The sequence below is a fragment of the Acomys minous genome (genome assembly GCF_964271855.1).
Source record: "Acomys minous genome assembly, chromosome: 4".
In the NCBI taxonomy this organism is placed as follows: Eukaryota; Metazoa; Chordata; class Mammalia; order Rodentia; family Muridae; genus Acomys; species Acomys minous.
Genome location: NC_140486.1, coordinates 41,921,522 through 41,940,559, shown reverse-complemented (window position 1 = coordinate 41,940,559; position 19,038 = coordinate 41,921,522). Strand labels below are relative to the sequence as shown.

Genomic DNA, 19,038 nt, shown 5'->3' with positions numbered 1-19,038 from the left:
CACTTAGGCTACCACGACGTTAAGATATCATGGATATAACTTCCTGCCTTCTAAAGAAGACATAATCTCACAGCAGGGGAACCCCTGTTCCCCTAGCAGGGGTTGTGTTGCAGACGTATCAACTGGGGCTGGGAACCCCATGCTCAGTCGGGTTTTGATGATGGTGGTGGTGGTAGTGTTTTTGTTGCTGTTGTTGGTTTTGTTTTGCTTCGGTTTTTGGTTTTTGGTTTTACACTTTTTCCAGGTGTAGCCTTCTGGGATATTCTCCATTTGCTACAGAATGACTTTTTTTTTTTTTTTTTTTTTTTTGATGAGGGTAAGAACCATCCACCTACATCATGCTATCTGATGCTGCAATGTCACATTCTTATCAAAGCATCTTTTGGGCATGCTCCAAATAATGAGAAGTCCTTTCATGGAGCCTCCAGCCATGAAGACACTCTCACAGTGTGTTACAATACTGAGTCTGAGATTACCTAAACCTCCCAAGATAATTTTCACATGAGCTTTCGGTGTTATAACTTGAGAAGAAAAGGCTACAGTGTAATGGTATTCCTCCACCATGAACACTATTGTCCCTGGCTGCCTCATAAAAACACGCTACATGTCATCATTCCCCACTGAATGCATTCATAACTCACTAATGACCAATACTTGATGCATTTTACTTGTTTTTAATATGTAATTTGAGGTCAGTTATTGGTATATAATTCAGTTGAGGGAAAATGCCTTGAAGGTCTCTATCACAAACATATAAACTTGTACAGTGAATAAGAACACCAATTGACAAGAAGCCATCCCCTAACAACAAAGAAACGAACAGTGAATTCATCCCTTCCCCAGGCGTGTCTCACCATTTTCATACTGAAAGGAGATAATCTGATAGACGCATATTAAAGTTTGGATAGTTACAGGAGTTGGGGTGTGAAGCTCAAATCCAAAAAACACCTTCATTTGTGAAAGTTTACTGTGTAATTTTTCAAGACAGTGTGTAGCAATAAGGGTGGGGAATTTTCAAATATATAACATGGTGGTGAGGAGCATGGTTTATTCAGAAAGGAGCAACAGAAGAGTTACACTGAAGCTACCCAACAGCCAAGTCTGAGTCTACTGCCTCCATTATGGGGGGCTTAATGTTCCTTCCCTTCATGTTCCTGGCTGTGTTCTCAGGTAAGAAGGCCGCATCTGATGTATTTCCTTCCAACTCTCTAATGACCGAATTTGGACATTTGAAAGATGAGGAGACGTTATAACACAATGAAACAACGAAGTGGCAAAAGTAATTTCAGAAAAATATAGCTCTGGAGGTATAAAATGGTCACTAGATGCAGCAAGCGTGGAAGGCTTGTGGTTAGAGGGGAGCAAAGAAAAGGGGTTGAGAAAGGCGTCAAATACTAAGATGCTGTCAATGTAAAAATATTATAAGAGCATAAAATGTTCACACTCATATCCTGTTGAAGAATGGTGGTATGTGATGGTCATATTTTCAATCTATGATCAATTTTTTAAATGTGTTTTACTAGTGAGTTTTTATATTTATGTGACTTGCTTAAAGTCACATTTTTCCCTTTAGAAAGTATATGGATGTTATATCATTTGCCATTACTTGAGCTCTTTGTAAGTGACTAATGCTAATATATTTTCTATTCCATATTTTAATATAGTTGTTTTAAAATAAATACATCCTAGCACAGACATATGAATGTCTTAAGATGCTGAGAAATTCTGAATATCATAACATATATATATATATTAAGATAATGATTATAGTATACTGGATTTTTAAAGAACTGGGTTCAGTAATAGGTTTCATGCTTAACATGTATATGCCTCTGAATTCTATCTCCAGGACCCAGGAAAAAATTTAATGCACCCATAAATTACAATGCTTCTTGATTGTTCTTATAACTAGTATGAAAGAATAACAAAAATACCTAGGGAATAATGCTTCCTATGCCCGTAGCAATGGAATTTGAAGTTGTCTTTTTACTGCAAACACTTCAGAGCTATTTCATGTTACTGAAGACACAAACCATCATATGCATCCCATTCAGAACATGGATCTTTTGATAGCACTGAAATGGATTGGGGCAATAATTAAATGCAGATGCTGTTAGGAGATAGATAAACTGAGTTGAGGTATGAGATTAGAACTGAGGGACAGAGTGAGAGAAGTAACAAGTAAAAATATATATGCTTTTCAGGGGAAGAGGGTAGGATAATTAAAATCTCTCCCTGATGCTTCTGTGTATCACAAATGCATCTGTCATGAACTCTGAGTGTCTCTCTGGGGGACAGTATGTACTAAACATACTGTTGACAGCAGAAAGTGTGTCAAGACTGTAGGTAGCAGTTATATGAACTTGAAAGGTGAGTAAGAAAGAAATGTGAAGAAAGAGAAGCCAAACACATAATTGGGAATTGTAAAATGGAGAAAATAAAATTTAACACAACCCAAAAACCAAAGCAGATGATAACTGTTTCCTAAATCTTTTACTTAAATATGTCATTCTAACACAACATGATGCCTGTTTTATTTTGAGGCAATGTTCTTCCTTATAGTCTATGCTAGACTTTAACTCACAGTCTTCCTGACTCAGCCACCCTACTGCCCAGTTGCCACATATATATGCCATAATGTCCAACATGATCTGATATGTTAATGATTGCATTTACCATCAAACACTTACCTCCAGTTTTCAGCCTACAGAGTTAAACTTTTCATGGGAGATAAATGGTTTACCTAAATTTTCTCAGAATAATTACTAGCAGTAGCAAGCTGGGAACATATACAAGCTACTCATTGCTCAAAGAGTGCCTACATAAAGTACGATAAGTCCATATAAGGAGGCAGGGGAAGCCATTCAGGGAGCAAGAATGGAAACAAGGTCTAGACTAACTCAGTGACAGCTGCCATACACTGAGGAGAAAAGCAAGGAAAGGATCAATAAGTGAACTGAGGCCTTGGGAGACGTGGAATTTTGAATATGTTTGTAAGCACGTGAGTTAATTCTGGGATAATTCGAAAATGTTTTTAATAGTTTTGATAAAAGTTACTGTTTCCTAGGGAGAAAAGCATGAGGGAGGAGGATGGAAGAGACTAGAAAATTGACCTACAACTGCTTTTTGTCTTTAGGATTTATTGCCATTTACCTACAACATTTAGTCAAAATTAAAGTGATTAATAAAAAAATGAATCCAACAGCCCATTCTGTATCTTCTACTTAGATGAAATCCTAACTGCCACTGGCAGTACACACAGCATGCTCCACACAATATTGCTGATACTTTTTATTTTGTTTAAATCATGTGAGATACAAAAGAGTATAGTTTTTTTTTTTTTGGTGTCAAAGACAATTTTATTTTCAGTCATAACTTCTATATTTTTCAGATCAGATAGATTAATATTCTAATAAACATATGTGTGGTATGCAAAGTAATGATTTAAGATATAACTTGTTTTTTGCATGTCATTTTCATTTATTCTTTATATTTTTATTTTTATATTCTGACATGAACTCTGGTGCCCCATATTTAACCACCTCCCCTTGGTGGGGAGGCCTGGTGGCACTCAAAGAAAGAATAAGCAAACTATCAAGATGAGACTTGATAGCCTATGACCATACAGTGGAGGAGGAGGTCCCCTTGGTCATAGACCTAGAGGAGGGGGATAGGGTGAAAGCGGGAGGGAGGGAAGAATGGGAGGATACAACTGATGGGATAATAATTTAATTGTAATCTGAATAAATTAATCACAAGAGTATATTTTTTAAAATGTCAAGCAGAGCAATTGAAAATTTAAATGCTACTCCAAATATAAATTGGGAATCATCTACCTTGAGATGATTTTAAGTTACGTACAGCAGGCAAAATATTGCCCAGGGCAAAATGTATCACTTTGAGTAAAAACTTGGAAGAAACCTCATGATTAAAAGGCAGGGGGTGGGGGTAGAATACTATTATCAAACAGGAGAAGAGACAAAAGAGACACTTGTACTAAGAAAAGATATGACCCAGCATAATACCATTTCCATTAGCTATAAAGCACTAACTTTTGCCCATTGTTTTTAGACCCTGTTTGTATAAGTGATGCCTGGGCTACCATAATAAATTAAAAAGACAGAGTACATTCATTGGGGGACTTACATTTTAAGAATCTGATGCTGCTGCTTTTCCCTTTTTTTATTTTAATTTTATTAATTTATTCAGTTTACAACTCAATTGTTATCCCATCACTTGTATCCTCCCATTCCTTTCTTCCTCCCACTTTCATCCTATTCCCCTCCCCTAGGTCTATGACCAAGGGGGACCTCCTCCCCCACTATAGGGTCAGAGGCTATCAAGTCTCATCTTGGTAGTCTGCTTATTCTTTCTTTGAGTGCCACCAGACCTCCCCACCAAGGGGAGGTGGTCAAATATAGATCACCAGAGTTCATGTCAAAGTCAGTCCCTGCTCTCCACATAACTGTAGAGAATGTCCTGTCCATTGGGTAGATCAGAGTAGGGGTTCAATGTTTACTATTGTATTGTCCTTGGTTAGTGCAATAGTTTGATAACCCAGCATAATACTCTCAAACTGCACTCTACATCCATATGCTCTTATCCACAGGGAAGCATAGAGGGCACCCCTCACCAAGCTTGTATTCACAGCAGTAAGACAGAGATCTTTACAGAAAGCTAATCAGAGTGCAGAGACCAACTGACCATGGGGTTCCCTCCTCTTAAGTGAGATGTTTATGACACAGCCCTTATACTTATATGCTCAGGGAGCATCCTGCAAGAAGGGCAAAAAGATTACAAGAGCCAGAGGAAGAGGAGTGTTGCTGGGAAATAGACTCTTCTTGAGGAGGATGGAGAATGAGCATAAGAAAAGAATATGAAGACGGTAGGGGATAGGAAGGAGGAGTGGAGGAGTGGAGTCTGAAGACGATCAAGATACGTTCATATGTTTGTATGAATTCTCTTAATATTTAATTTAAAATTACGCATATAATACCTTACAATGAACATAACAAAGGAACTAAAATGCCTCTACAGTAAACATTTTGAGCCACTAAACAAATAAGGCATAGAGGATTCTGGGAGATGGTGATAGCTTCTATATTCACAAACTGGCAGAATTAATATTGTGTAAATGGCTACATTGTCCAAGTTAATATATGGACACAATGCATTTCACATTAATATTCTAAGGATAGGTTTCACAAAAACAGAACATCAATATTGAAATTTATATGTAAACAAAACACAATACCCCCAATATCCAAAGCATTGCTAGGAAGAAAAGATAGGACTGAGAGTAGCAAAACTGTTGGTCTCAAACAGCATTACAGAGCCACTGTATTAAAAAAAAAAGCATGGTGCTGGTAGAATATATATGAATGAAATAACATTTTAAATAGATGTACTATCTATCACTTTCTACAATTTGAGAAAAAAATCAGAATGAATAATGTCCAGAATTTTGCTTTCCCTGCGGACAGGACAAGACTTTTGCTTGAGATGTAACAAGAATAAATTAATAAAGGAGGAAAAAAGAAAAAGAAAAATGACTTGATTTTAACCTAATGCTTGCCATTCATCAGCATTTTTACTTTGAGTAATAGACTGTACCTTGCATTGCATTATGAGTATTAAATGTGTGGATAATTGTAAAAACACAGAGAGCTGTGCTAAAAAAAAATGTTGAGTATTGATCTTATGTGCAACATAATATTGCTTAATAAACCTCTTATTTACTTATTTTAAAAAAATAAAATAAAAAATAATATAATAAAAATTTATGTAATTTCCTGACATTTAGAAGATTGTGCAGTGCAAAATATTACTCCATATTTCAATAGTATGGGCAGTGTTTATCTCTTATGGGTGAAATAAAATTTTAATTTTCATATTTGTGAAAAAAAAAAGAGATACAACAAAAGCTTAAAGTGGGCACTGAATAGAGACTGATTTCTCAAGAAACAAGTGGAAATAAGGGTAGAAAAAAAACTTTAATTCAAAGAATTTAGATAGCATAATTTACAAATGAGCAAGCTTGCCAGATGCTATGCATTTTAGAAATTATAATTCATTAAAGAAAAACAGACAGAGGAACCAAAATATTCAAACTGAGATAAAAGATGAGAAATTTCCAACTTGGTATTGATTTAAAAAATTAAAAAGTTATATGACAAAAACTATATCTTGTGGTGAATGATTTGTTTTAAATTACTAAAATAATTCCGCTTTTATCCTTTTTCTTATTGTGTCATTTCAGTGTCCTCTAAACAGATTCCACAACCAACTATCTTCAAGCTAGAGGAGAATAAAAAACCTGTACTTATATTAGAAACAAAAAAGGAAGCTGGTCCTGGGGGAGAGAAAGAATCTGACAAGCAGGGACATAGCCTTACACAAGGAAAACCAGGGATGCTAATCCTGCAAGGACAGCCAGGATACTCCAACCAGCCAGGGAAACCAATAGGTGTTCATCAACAAGGGAGGCCAGAAGGTTTGAACCAGCCTGGCACGCCCAGTGCTTGGATTTTCCAAGGACAGCTAGGAGAATCAAACCAAAAGGGGACTGCACCTGCTTCTAACAAGCAAGGAGAATCAGGGTCCCCTAGTCAGCAAGGAAAGCCGGGATCTCCTGGCCAAAATGGGAAGCCGTTGCCACCTAAAGACAAAAACAAGCCAGGGTCTCTTAGCCAAAACGGGGAGCCAACATCACCTAGCAATAAAGGCAAGCCAAGCTCTTCTGACCAAGCTGTTTTAGAATCTTCTAGCCAACAAGGGAAACCGGGATCCACTAGCCAAGAAGAGACACCGGGGTCCTCTAGCCAACGAGGGAAACCAGGGTCCTCTAACCAACAAAGGAAACCAAGATCTTTGTATAAACAAGAAGAAAGAAAAAATGTAGATAACCCTTCAAAGGAGGATACAATGGAGATTCGGGTTAGTATGGCTGTCTGTTTTATTCTTTAAACTTACCTCGGTCATCCTGTTTTCCACGGCTGACTAAATAGTTAACTGAATACTATAAACTCAAGAGAATCTGCAATACCACTGACCAAGCAAAATGAAAGCAAAGCCAACTTCACACTATGATCACCGAGGGGCTTCTGTTAGACCATATCTCTCTCGTTTCTTCCTGTCATCGTTTACCCAGTTCCTTGTACCTGAACTGAGTTAACTAAGAATCTCACCAACTGAGTCCCATCCCTTTCAGGTTTACCTTTCACAATTATTTCAATCGTAGCTGTAACCTGTAAAACAAAAACAAAAACCACTGGATGTGGTAATTCCAATGAAACTCTGATCTGTTGTTGCTGATCAGTGGTTCTCGTTACCTAAACTGCCGTTCATAGCACATAGAGTCCTTTAGGAACCTACTAATATTCTTCTAATCATCATTTTCTACATCATACAAGTGATGCTGTTTTACCGTAACTGATCATCTATAGTTTCAATTCAATCACAAATGTGTTTTTAAAAACACTGCCATTTCCTTTTAACCTATATTCTTATAGTCTAGGGTAAGTGAGACACAATAATCGCTTCTCCTGACTTGGTCAATGAGTGGGAAAACAACACTCTTGATGCATGTGAGCCATCTTTGCACAAAAATGAACATCCATGAGTTCGATGTGTCTTCTGCATCCTCTTTTGGGTCCTGCTATGATTTTCCCTCACTTGCTTTCTCTCTCCAGTGGAATCCTTGTTTCATCTATCAAGAATATATGTGTGTGTGTATGTATGTATGTATGCATATATATATATATATGTATATATATATATATATATATAATGACACTCCTGCATCATTTTTTAATCGACTCATAAAAAAACAATCAATAAAATGTATGTGTTTTACTTTTGTCAGTGTGGCTTTCCTCAGACTTGTTTCTCCTTTTAGAGTTATGATTTGTCTCTAAAGAATTTAATTTTAGACTATGTGTTTCAAACTTTGCAATAAGTAACTATATATTTAAGTCACCAATTAGATATTTACTGTAGTCATGTCTCAGGGTTAAGTTGGAAAACACTATGCATCCATGCCTAGAGTATAAAATAGATCAAAACATATTGTTCTGTCAAAACATTCATATTATAGACATATAGATTTACTGTATTATATGTATTAAGGGAATAATATGATTTATAAAGAATAATGTTTCTCAATAATAAATGAGCAATTAATGTTTTTTCTTGGTGATGTTTGTATCAAACCAATAACTCCGTTCTTACCCGATGGTCTCACCCATCTCTGCAGGCTGAAAGCATGAGCAGCAAGATCCCAACTGGTAATAAAAAGTGTGCTGCTGTCTACAAACCAGTCTGTGGCTCTGATGGAAAAACATACGGGAACTCGTGTATATTTAAGGAAGCAAAGAGGTAAGAATCTTTTTTTCTCTTTCAGTCATAAAGAAAAGAATAATGGTTTATAATACTATAGTACATAGTCTTCTCTAAGTAATATCCTGGCTATTATATGTCTAAGGGAATATTTAGAAGATACCTAATTATTTTACTTATATGTGAGGGTGGAGTTATATCACATAGATATGGGTGTCTAAGGAAGCCAGAAGACATTGTTAGAGCCATAAAAGCCGGAGTTAACAAGCAGGTGTGAGCCACCCATTATGGGTGTTGGGAACAAATTCTGGTCCTCTAGAAGAGCAGGAAGTGGTCTTAACTACTGGAGCACATATTTAGCCCCAAGACAGCTAATCGTTGAACTGTATATTCACGGATTGGTGTTTGTTAATATAATTATAGTAGGATAAAATAATTTTCACTTATGGGATTTACCAAATATTTCTTAACATCTACCATGTACCAGACAGTGTTTTAAGATTTGAAAGTACAACAATGAACACACACTCAGAAATGCCTGCTTATGTGAGTTTTAGAGCTTAAAATATGAAAGAAATAAATAAAGCATATCAAAGAGCAAACACTCAGAAACCCTTGAAATAGTTACTGTTGCGTAAAAATAATATTCTAATAATAATGAAACTAAAGGTTCAATTTGGTGAGACATATGAACCATCTGGTATTGTATGGTATCCATAAGAATAAAATGACTTATGCTGCTTAGAAACTGTAACATGTCAATCAGGCAGATTACTCACCAGGCAAAGGTGCTCACCTCCAAGATTGACAGTATGAGTCTTGTCCTAAGGACTGCATAGTAGAAGAAGAGACATTACTCCTGCATGTGTGTGCACTCTGACCTTTGCATAAGTGTGATGGCACACATTTGCACATCTGCACGCCCTAGCAATACACATACAGAGAATTACAATAAATATGATTCAATTAAAGGTTTTTAAATGTAGTGACTGCTTAAGAAACCATTGTATGTGAGAAAGTAATATCCCACTCTCCACTCTACTGTGGAGAATGTTCTGACCATTGGCTAGATCTGGGTAGGAGTTTAAGGTTTACTGCCTGTATTGTCCTTAGCTGGTGCCTTAGTTTGAGCGGGACCCCTGGGCCCAAATCTGCCTATCATAATGTTCTACTTGTAGGTTTCTAGGACCCTCTGGATCCTTCTACTTTGCCATTCTCCCATGCTTCTCTCATCTAGAGTCCCAATAGAATGTCCTCCCCTCTGTCTCAGTTTCCTTTGACCATGTCCCCTGGAGGGGGAGACCTGGTGGCACTCAGAGGAAGGACAGCAGATTACCAAGAAGAGACTTGATACCCTATGAGCATATACAGGGGGAGGTAATCCCCCTCAGGAACAGTCATAGGGGAGGGGAATAAGGGGGAAAGAGGAGGGAAGGAAGAATGGTAGGATACAAGGGATGGGATAACCATTGAGATGTAACAAGAATAAATTAATAAAGAAAAAAAAGCCAAAAAAAAAAAAAGAAGAAACCATTGTAAAGTAACTTTTCACAATGACTTGATTCCTTTCATTTTATTTGCAGGATGAGTAATGGAAAGCTGATTCTCAAGCATGAGGGGAAATGCTAGACATTCATGAGTCAAATAATCTGTAACCTCAAATTTCACTTTGAATTTTGATTTCTCAATGAATTTCCTGATAAGTTCAAGTATGAAGCTGGCATGACATTCTATGGCTAATGGAGTCCACATTTTTCTTGAGCTTCTTCCATTCACTGCCAATAAAATTGGTTCAAAAATAGCTTCTAATTTCTGTGTGTGGGGGGGTGTCTGTCTGTCTGTCTGTCTGTCTGTCTGTGTGTGTCTGTGTGTACTTTTCCCAACATTACAGATGTATTTGATCCCTCCCCTTCCCAAACTTCAAAACTTTGTGACCATGGGTTTTTCTTTCAATACTTGAGCCAACATATAAAAATTTCAGGGGTGCCTGCAAAATACCAAAATTTTTCATTTTAGGATTCTTGATTATAGAAAACTCTTAGTAATTCACTCTATGAAACCAATACTTTCCTGATGGTAATGATAGACAAAGACCCTCAACAAAAATTACAGACCAACATCCTTCATAAATATTGACTCATATAATTCTTAGTGACCTCCTAAGGACCTCTTAGTGACCTCACAGCCCATCGAAATGATTAGGGGCTGTTAAGGTGATTTAAAAAGTAATAGTGCTTGCCATCAAGCCGAGAGAGAGAGAGAGAGAGAGAGAGAGAGAGAGAGAGAGAGAGAGAAGTAAATGTAGCTTAAAATATAAAATTGATACACATTACCAATAAAAGAATTGCAAGAATTGTTCAACATGAAAATCAATGTAATATATTTCTTTTTAATAAGAAGAATGAGCAATGGTGGTGCCCACATTTAATCCCAGCACTCAGGGAGGCATAGGCTGGCCGATCCGTGTGAATTTGAGGCCAGCCTGGTCTACAAAGTGAGTGATCTCTACAAAGTACTGAAAGAGGCTCTAATTACAGGAAGGACCCTGTGAGTCCCTTCAGCAGTTTGTAGATCAACCCCCTGGGAATATGGTCTTTAGAATAACCCTTACAGTGGAAGAATTTGCATATTTTTCAAGTTGTATTTGTTGGTTCCAGGGCTCTTAACCTCTCTAGTTAAGGTCTTAGCTTTCTTGGAATGTCAGCTGTTTTATTTTTTCTGAAAAAGACCAAATCTAACTGGTGTAACCAAAAATGTGGGGACAGCCAAGTACAGCTTTTGTCCCTGTGACTCAAAAGACGTTTTGTCAGGTAGATTTGGGTGAATGACATTATTGTGTGCTTGTGTGTGTATGGGTGGGCTATAGCCTCCTAAAGATTGAAATAAGCTAGACCAATTTAAAAAAAAACCACACACATAAAAGTCCTATAGAATACCAAATAAAGTAGACCAGAAAAGAAAATCAAAACCTCAGTTGACAGCAGATATTGGTAAGGATGTGGAGAAAGGAGAAGACTCCTTTATTGCAGGTGGGAGGGCAAACTGGTACAACCACTTTGCAAATCAATCTGGGGACTTCTCAGAATATTGGGGATAGTGCTACCTCAAGACCCAGCTGTACCACTCCTGGGCATATACATGAAAGATACTTCACCATACAAAAAGGGCATTCTGCATGTACTCATGTTACAGTTTCAGATGAGTTCAGGTTGGGTTTGAGCCTTCCAGTTGACATCTGTGTCCATCTAAGGCTCCACTGTTGTACTTGAATGTGTCCATCTGTGTCCTTACAAGGTACATGCCCATCAAATCTCTTTTATTATTTCTTACCCAAGCCTTGAAACATCAGGTCTATGACAGAGTCTTATTTTCTTTGAAGAAAAAAAAAAAAAAAAAATATATATATATATATATATATATATATATATATATATATATATATATATATATATAAAAACCAGGATCAGATTTGACATGTGTTTGTTGCTGGGTATTATTTGCAGGTCCCCTTGGATGATAGAGCAAATAACATTATATTTACTAATGCTAATGTTTCCATGAATAGTAAACTGTTATCTGCACCCCATTTCCCAAAGTGTATTACTAGCAAAAAGAACTGTTTCGACCACTTAAGATCCTGATAAAGATGGACTATTTGCTCTTTCTTGCCCTGATCCATTTATCCAACAAAAAAGATTGTAAGAACAGAGCCGTATTGATAGGTGAGAGGATGTGTAGGACACATAAGAAGGATGCTTTCCCATACTGTCCATAGGCCCTGAGGACACTACCTACATTGGAATCCCAGTACCTTTTTCAAGTAAGGGATAATTGTTGTTTCTGGAGTGACTACTATATTCTGTGAATAGCTGACTAGATTTCTATAAAACCTACTTGAAAGAAGGCAGTGAAGACAGAGGTTCTCTGGTATGGAGAAGGAAAACTTTCTTATCCTCATTCCCCAGTAATGGAGAGCAAACCAAAGAGATATTTTTAAGTCATGTGGGAGTGAGTTGCATTAACATTGGTGGCTCAAGATAGATACAGGCATTCCTCCTGGAGACCTGCAAGTCACCCAAGTAAAAGCATCAGATAATTTTCAAAGACCTTTCTTCAGAGGGGGTTGGAGAATATTTGTTCTCCATAAATGCAGAACTATGAATATAGATGATAAAATAGAGAAAGCATTTGCATACACCTACAGGACTCATCTGATAAATTAGTAAGATTGATGGTACAAGACGCAGAGAGGCAGGCATTCTGCCTGGAAGCTTTAAATCAGCCTATGTAGGCACACCAGATGGGTTTTCAAAGATCTTGCCTTAGAGGGGGCTTGGAGAACATTTGTCTTCATAAACAGAGAAGTATGAATGGAACAAAAATTTCATAGATTTATGACAGATCATAAAATAAAGAAAACAGGAGGAAACTTTCCAAATGAGTGCCTAGAAAGGAGAAAGAATTTCAAAGCCTGCAAAAGAGTTCCAAGAACTACCATCGGATTAGGACCAAGTATGAATAAGTACTTAGAAATTTTCTGCACCATAAACTCATATGAGATACTAATTCCAAAACCAGGAAAGGAAAAGGGTCACGGGAGGCAAGAAAGTTTAAGAGAATGTGAGAATGTGTTTAAAAAGTTAAGACAAACTGTCCCATGTGGGCACAAGCTTGCACACACTGTCCACACACATGTACACACACACACACACACACACACACACACACAGCCACACCCAGATCAGCAAACATGCCATGTTGAAGTAAGCACCAGGCCTGCAGATAGACATGCTAAAGCATGCTGGTAAATACACAGTGGCCTCTAACCTCAAGGTTTTATTTATATAAACATCATACAAACATTGAACTTGCCCAAGAATAGTTATATGACTCATTTTTATCACTTTTCATTTTTGAGTTCCCTAGGAATCTGATGTCAGGCAATTTGTGCTGATGCAAGACCCCTAAGACCTCGTGTCAGCCGTATTGTCTCATGTCAGATATCCATATCAGCATGTTTTTTTTAAATAGACATCAGTTCTCTACACAATAAGAGTCAATGAGAATGACTCTTCTCATATTTCAGCATTTAATGAGGTTGTGCTATTTGCAGACCTGTGAGAAGTGTCTCTTTCTGCTTTGTCTAAAGCTAAGTGGAACAAGGAATGTTGGCTCCCATTTCCTTTTATGGGCCACTTATGGTGACATGGTAAATAACTCTGTATGTGTTATGTTCTGCTGACATAACAAGTTTTTATTTACTTTCTGTCCTGGCAAATAGGTAATTATTATAGGTACATGTTATTGACTAAAATAGCATAATAAGTTTTTACTGGAAAAAAGGTAGTCAAATATGTAACTTGGCTTAGATAATGAATCTTAGCATCTGTTGTGGCAGGATATTGATAATGAGAATTATGTTTCTCAAAAATAATTAACTGCATAGAGTTTTTATTCTAGTAAATCATTTTTATTGAGAACATTCCTATAAAACACTATTTTCTAATAAAATTTTCAAAAGTCAGTATTTCTACAACTTGGGGTTTATAATTCATGGAGAGGTCACAAATCATTACTTTTGTCCTTACACAAAAAATATAAATAACAAAAAGCTAGAAAATTGAAATTCTGTGATTTGTGGTGACACTTCAGAACACTGCAAACTATAAAATTGAAATCCATTATGAAGCTTGGAAAGTCAGGCTTCAGAAAGATTTACAAAACAAATTCCCCTTCCCAAAAATATGACCTACTAAAACAAGAAACTCACAAGAGCATTAAAATAATTAATTTTAAACCTTGCTCTATCCACAGGATGAGTTAGTGACATAGTGAGAACCACTTGCAAAGGGTTCATTTCAGCTTACAGTTCCCTATCCCAGTCCATCACTAAAGGAAGTGAGAGCAGAAACCTGGAGACAGGAGCTGGAGCAGAAGCCATGAAGGAGTGCTGCTTATTAACTTGCTCTTTATGACCTGATCACTATCCCTTCTTAAACTATCCAGAGCCACCCATGATTTGCACCACCTCAGAGAGTAGCCCACCCCACACACACACATCAACCCTTAATCAGGAAAATGCACTAGAGATTTTCTTACAGGAAAGTACTGTGGAGGCGATTTTTAATTGAGAGTCCCTCTTCCCAAAGGACTCTAGTGTGTGTCAAGTTTGGCAGATAAGCTTTCTCACTAGGGTTCTCATGATTAATAGAAAGACACTTTTGTGGCTTCGGGAAGAGGAGCAACATAAAAAAATCTCTGTGAGATACACTTACACAATTTCCCCAGTAGGCATCCATGGTCTACTCCCCAGAGAAAGATCCCTGGAAAAACTTTATTTAGGGTACAGAAATGGAATTCCTCCCACCTTATAATCCCTCTAAGTAAGAAAAGAGGCATTAATGGTCAGTACTTCAAGAAAATTTGTTAATGGATGTTGGAGGCAAGGAAGAAAATAGTGGGAAAAGAAAATACACTATTCTGAGCTATTGAACAGCTCAGAAATATGTGCAGAGGGCAAGTGGTACTAAACTAAATGGCTGTATAAATGCCCTCAGAATCAGTCATGAGGTGAAACAAGCTAGTTTGGTGGCTTCATTTGGAACTTGTCATCCACTCATTACTGGATGACAAATTTCCCTGCCATCCATTAACAGTCGTACCTTTCTGGCTTCCTGCAAGAAAGGTTCCAGTTGTGCTGCAAGTTAAACATAGAAAATTAAAGTCTTAAAACCAGGACCCACATCTAAGAAGGAATATGTTGTGTTGGTCTTGATGAGCCTCAGTTGTATCAATCACTACAGATTTTCCACATGTACCCACTGCTAATGTTATTTTTACAAAACTGTTCTGTTTCTCGGTTTCTGTCTTAACCTGGCTGTCACGCAAGTAATGGAGATTCTTTTATATTTTTTAATAATAATCTTCACAACACAATAATGGAGTAGTTATTACTTTATTCTTAACCCTGTAAGTGAATCTAGGTTGCTCCCAGTTTATATGCAAGAGATATTTCTACTTTGTAGCTTCCTGAGTCAGCTCCTTCTCCTGATATCTCCTGAACCTCTCCTGGGGCTGAGTCTCTTACATCCTCCTCTCACTCCTCCTCCCCTGGCTGGCAGGAAGGTCAACCCCATTCTCTCCCCTGCTCAGCAACTGGCTGTAAGCTGCCTTAGTGACATATCAGGGGACAATTGTGGAGCCCTGTTTATACAACATTGAGACAAGACATTTTCGAAACAAGAACTGCAACCAGATTAGGAGGCAGGGGTACAGAAATCAGCATTTGAATTTTACAATAACCTTATACCTACAATCCATTTGTCTGCAAATTTCATTATTTCACTTCCTGTATATCTAAGTAATATCCAACTTTCTTATCTGTCTTCCTCGTCCATTCATTATTGATGGGCATTTAAGATGCCCCCATTTCTTATCTACCATGAATGAGTATAGAGAAGCAAGTCCTCTGCATAGTCCACAAAGGACATTGGTTATTTCCAGAAGTTCTATAGCTAGATCATATAGATGATCCATTGCTCAGTTGTTAAGTCGTATTTCCTGTGTTTAATTAGTTCTCTGAAAATTTCATATGCATTTTTGCCTCTTTTTGCCTCTCCCCCCAATCTCTTTCTATAATCCATCCTATCTGTATCTAACCAACTATTTTTTTTCACAAAACAAAACAAAACCGATATGTGCATTGGCTTCACTGGATCACAGTGGACCTAGTAGTGGCATCACTCTAAAAAACTGACTTTATTTCTCAGTGGCTGAAGTTGTTTGTAGTTTCACTTAGTATATAAGGGTTCCCCACTCCCTGCATTTGCTGTCATGTGTATTCCTAATGAAAGACATTCTTAGTGGGGTGTTATGGATTTTAACATACTTCTTTTAATCAGGATTTCCTTTATGGCTAAGGATGTGGAACACATTTTTAAGTAGTTAGTTGCAACTGGTATGTCTTCCTTTAAGAATGTGCTCTTCAGTTCCAGGTGCTATTTTTTTCTCTCAGTGTTTACCTTTGAGTTATTTGTGTAATCTAGATAATAATCTTTTCTCAGATAAACAGCTGGTAAAGATCCAATCTAATCCCAATTAAAATACCAGCATCTTTTTTAACAGACATAGAAAAAACACAAAGACGGTGGTAGGTAGAGAGTTATAAATAATAATCATATTACAGAAGGTATCACTGTCCTGATATGAAATTATACTATAGAACCAGAATAATAAAAACAGCATGGACTGTCACAAAAATAAATACATAAGTGCCATAGTCCCTCTCCAGCAAGGTTCAGATCCCAATGAGGAGGTATGGAGTCAGTGAGGTAAGGAGACTGACACACAACTGAGGGTAAATTAGGATAGCTGGTTTCTTGAAAGAAGGCTACATCTTTTATACTCTATATTTGCATAGTAGCTTAATCACAGGAAATATTGAAAGCAGACTTCATGATTATACGAGAGGTATGATATTTTCACATTTTGTTTTTAACCCATTTTAGCCCTATTTTTCAACATCCAGAATGAAAGAGGTAATCGATTTTATTACAGTATTTTTCTTCTATGCAAAAGCAGTAAGTTCAGCAAGCATAAGTGCACATTGTTTCCTAAGGCTCAGCAACCCCACCAGGTGTCCCTTTACATTTTCCCCTGCATCCTCTCAGTTTTCGTGTCCAGTCACTGTAGTCAGAAAGCACCGGAGAAACAAACCTACAAGAGCAATTCCCTTTCTTCAAGGGATATAATACAGTGTTTGTACCATGTAACGTAATAAACATTGAGCTGTTTCCTAATCGTGTTCCTTTGTGTCTTAGTCTTAGAATATGAGCCTATTTTCCTTATATGCTCCTCAAAGGGAGGGTCCTGATGTCTTATGCTTTTTCCCAATATGCCGTACTACTCTAACTTGTTCAATATGTGCTTCTGCATATGGCAGAGTGAACCAAGCTAGTCTAACTTCTTGACAGAATCTGCTTTTCGTGGGGCATACTGGATCTTGCCATTCATTCTGTAAGTTATGTACACAGAGAGTCAATTGTAAGCACTAGTCTATATTCATTAACTCAACTCTTGCACTTAGCTGCTAAAGCCTCAGAATCTGGGTCTGGGCCCATTGCTTTTCTTGATTATGTGTTTTCATCCTTAGGGTCACAGATAAGTACCTAAGAGTTTCTGGGTGCAAATAAAGGGGCAAAATTATGACTCCTGTATAAGAGTAGGAAGGGTTATCATGCTATATGTTTCCATGGTGATGGAGATTTTCTTTCCAAAGAATTATTTTGTTTAGAGAGATTGCTATTGTATACATTTGCATCCTCTACCAAAGCTCATACAAAATTTCCCAAAAGGAAATAGCATAAGGGGCCTCCTATAGCACATAGTGAAAATAATCAGAGGTGAACAAAAAAGGATGCTGGAGAATTGTGATCTGTGATGTCAGTATGCTGGAACTTTGTCAAGAAGCAGTGATCACCATGAGGTCCATGCCATGTAAATATATTTCATAGAGTACAGGAACCAAACATAAATCCATCAGGAACAGCTAACTGCTTGATGTTTGGAGGAAATGCCAAAGTGAATATTAAAGTAAAGCAAAGAAACCTGGGTTTCAATATGTAGAGAAAATTAGATTCTTATCTCTTTCCTTGCACAAAACTCAATTCCAAATGGATCAAGGACCTCAACATAATACCCAATACCCTGAAATAGATATATTTAAAGACAAGGAATCAAATTCAATTTATAGGCACAAGTAAGAGCTCTTTATATCTTTGTTTACTTTTGAGATTATTTATTTTTATTTTTACATATACATTTATATTATTACACATAAATTAAGCTAGAACAGGAATACATGAAGAAAGAGATGAAAGAATTGAACAAATCGCATAACAAACTACAATCAAACAAGCAAAAGAAATGAATAAAAGGTTTCAAGACCTAAAAACAGAGATAGAAGCTATGAAGAACACAAGCCGAGATAATCCCAGAAATGGAAAGCCTAGAGAAGAGGACAACATCTACAGACACAAGCATTGCCAACAGGATTCAAGAGAAGGAAGAAAGAATATCAGGGATAGAAGCTATGTCTGGTACGTATCCCTTGGACTAGTGTTTTGATATAAGTGAGTATATACCGTTTGTCTCTTTTTGCTTCTGGGTACCATGAAAAACTTTACTTACCAAGAAAGTGGGTCAGAGGAGAGGACATCCTATTGAGACTTTAGGCAAGAGTAGCATGGAAGAATGGGGAAATAGTAGGATCCACAGGGTCCTGGAAACCTACAAGTAGAACTTTATGACAGGCGGATCTGGGTCCTGGGGTCCTCCTCAAACTAAGGCACCAGCCAAGGAGAATACAAGCAGTAAACTTCGAACCCCTACCAAGACCTAGTCGACGAGCATGATATTCTCCACCGTTGAGTGGAGAGTGAGGTCTGACTCTCACATGAATTCTGGTGCCCCTTTTCTGACCACGTCCCCTGGATGGGGAGGCCTGGCGGCACTCAGAGGAAGGATAGCAAGTTACCAAGAAGAGACTCGATATTCTAAGAGCATATATAGGGGGAGGAGGTCTCCCTCAATCACAGACATAGGGGAGGGGAGAAGGAGGGAAGTGGGAGGGAGGGAAGAATGGGAGGAAACAGGGGAAAGCTAACAATCGAGATGTAATATGAATAAATTAATAAAAAAAAG

General features: G+C 37.4%; 1 protein-coding gene across 1 annotated transcript; it reads left to right on the top strand.

The window, feature by feature from the left end:
• The first annotated feature begins 1,030 nt into the window (after nucleotides 1-1,030).
• Nucleotides 1,031-10,132, top strand: MARCOL (MARCO like). Its single transcript, XM_084779249.1, has 4 exons — nucleotides 1,031-1,170; nucleotides 6,260-6,936; nucleotides 8,255-8,376; nucleotides 9,921-10,132. Exons 1-4 carry the CDS (start codon nucleotides 1,122-1,124, stop codon nucleotides 9,964-9,966), a joined length of 894 nt encoding a protein of 297 aa, XP_084635375.1. The 5' UTR covers nucleotides 1,031-1,121; the 3' UTR covers nucleotides 9,967-10,132.
• The last annotated feature ends 8,906 nt before the right edge of the window (nucleotides 10,133-19,038 follow it).

Bases quoted from the DNA above. Each gene is read 5' to 3' on its own strand.
- MARCOL (XM_084779249.1), top strand. From the start codon at position 1,122: ATGGGGGGCTTAATGTTCCTTCCCTTCATGTTCCTGGCTGTGTTCTCA. The intron at 1,171-6,259 runs GTAAGAAGGCCG...GTGTCATTTCAG, and splicing joins GTTCCTGGCTGTGTTCTCAG to TGTCCTCTAAACAGATTCCA. The intron at 8,377-9,920 runs GTAAGAATCTTT...TTTTATTTGCAG, and splicing joins ATATTTAAGGAAGCAAAGAG to GATGAGTAATGGAAAGCTGA.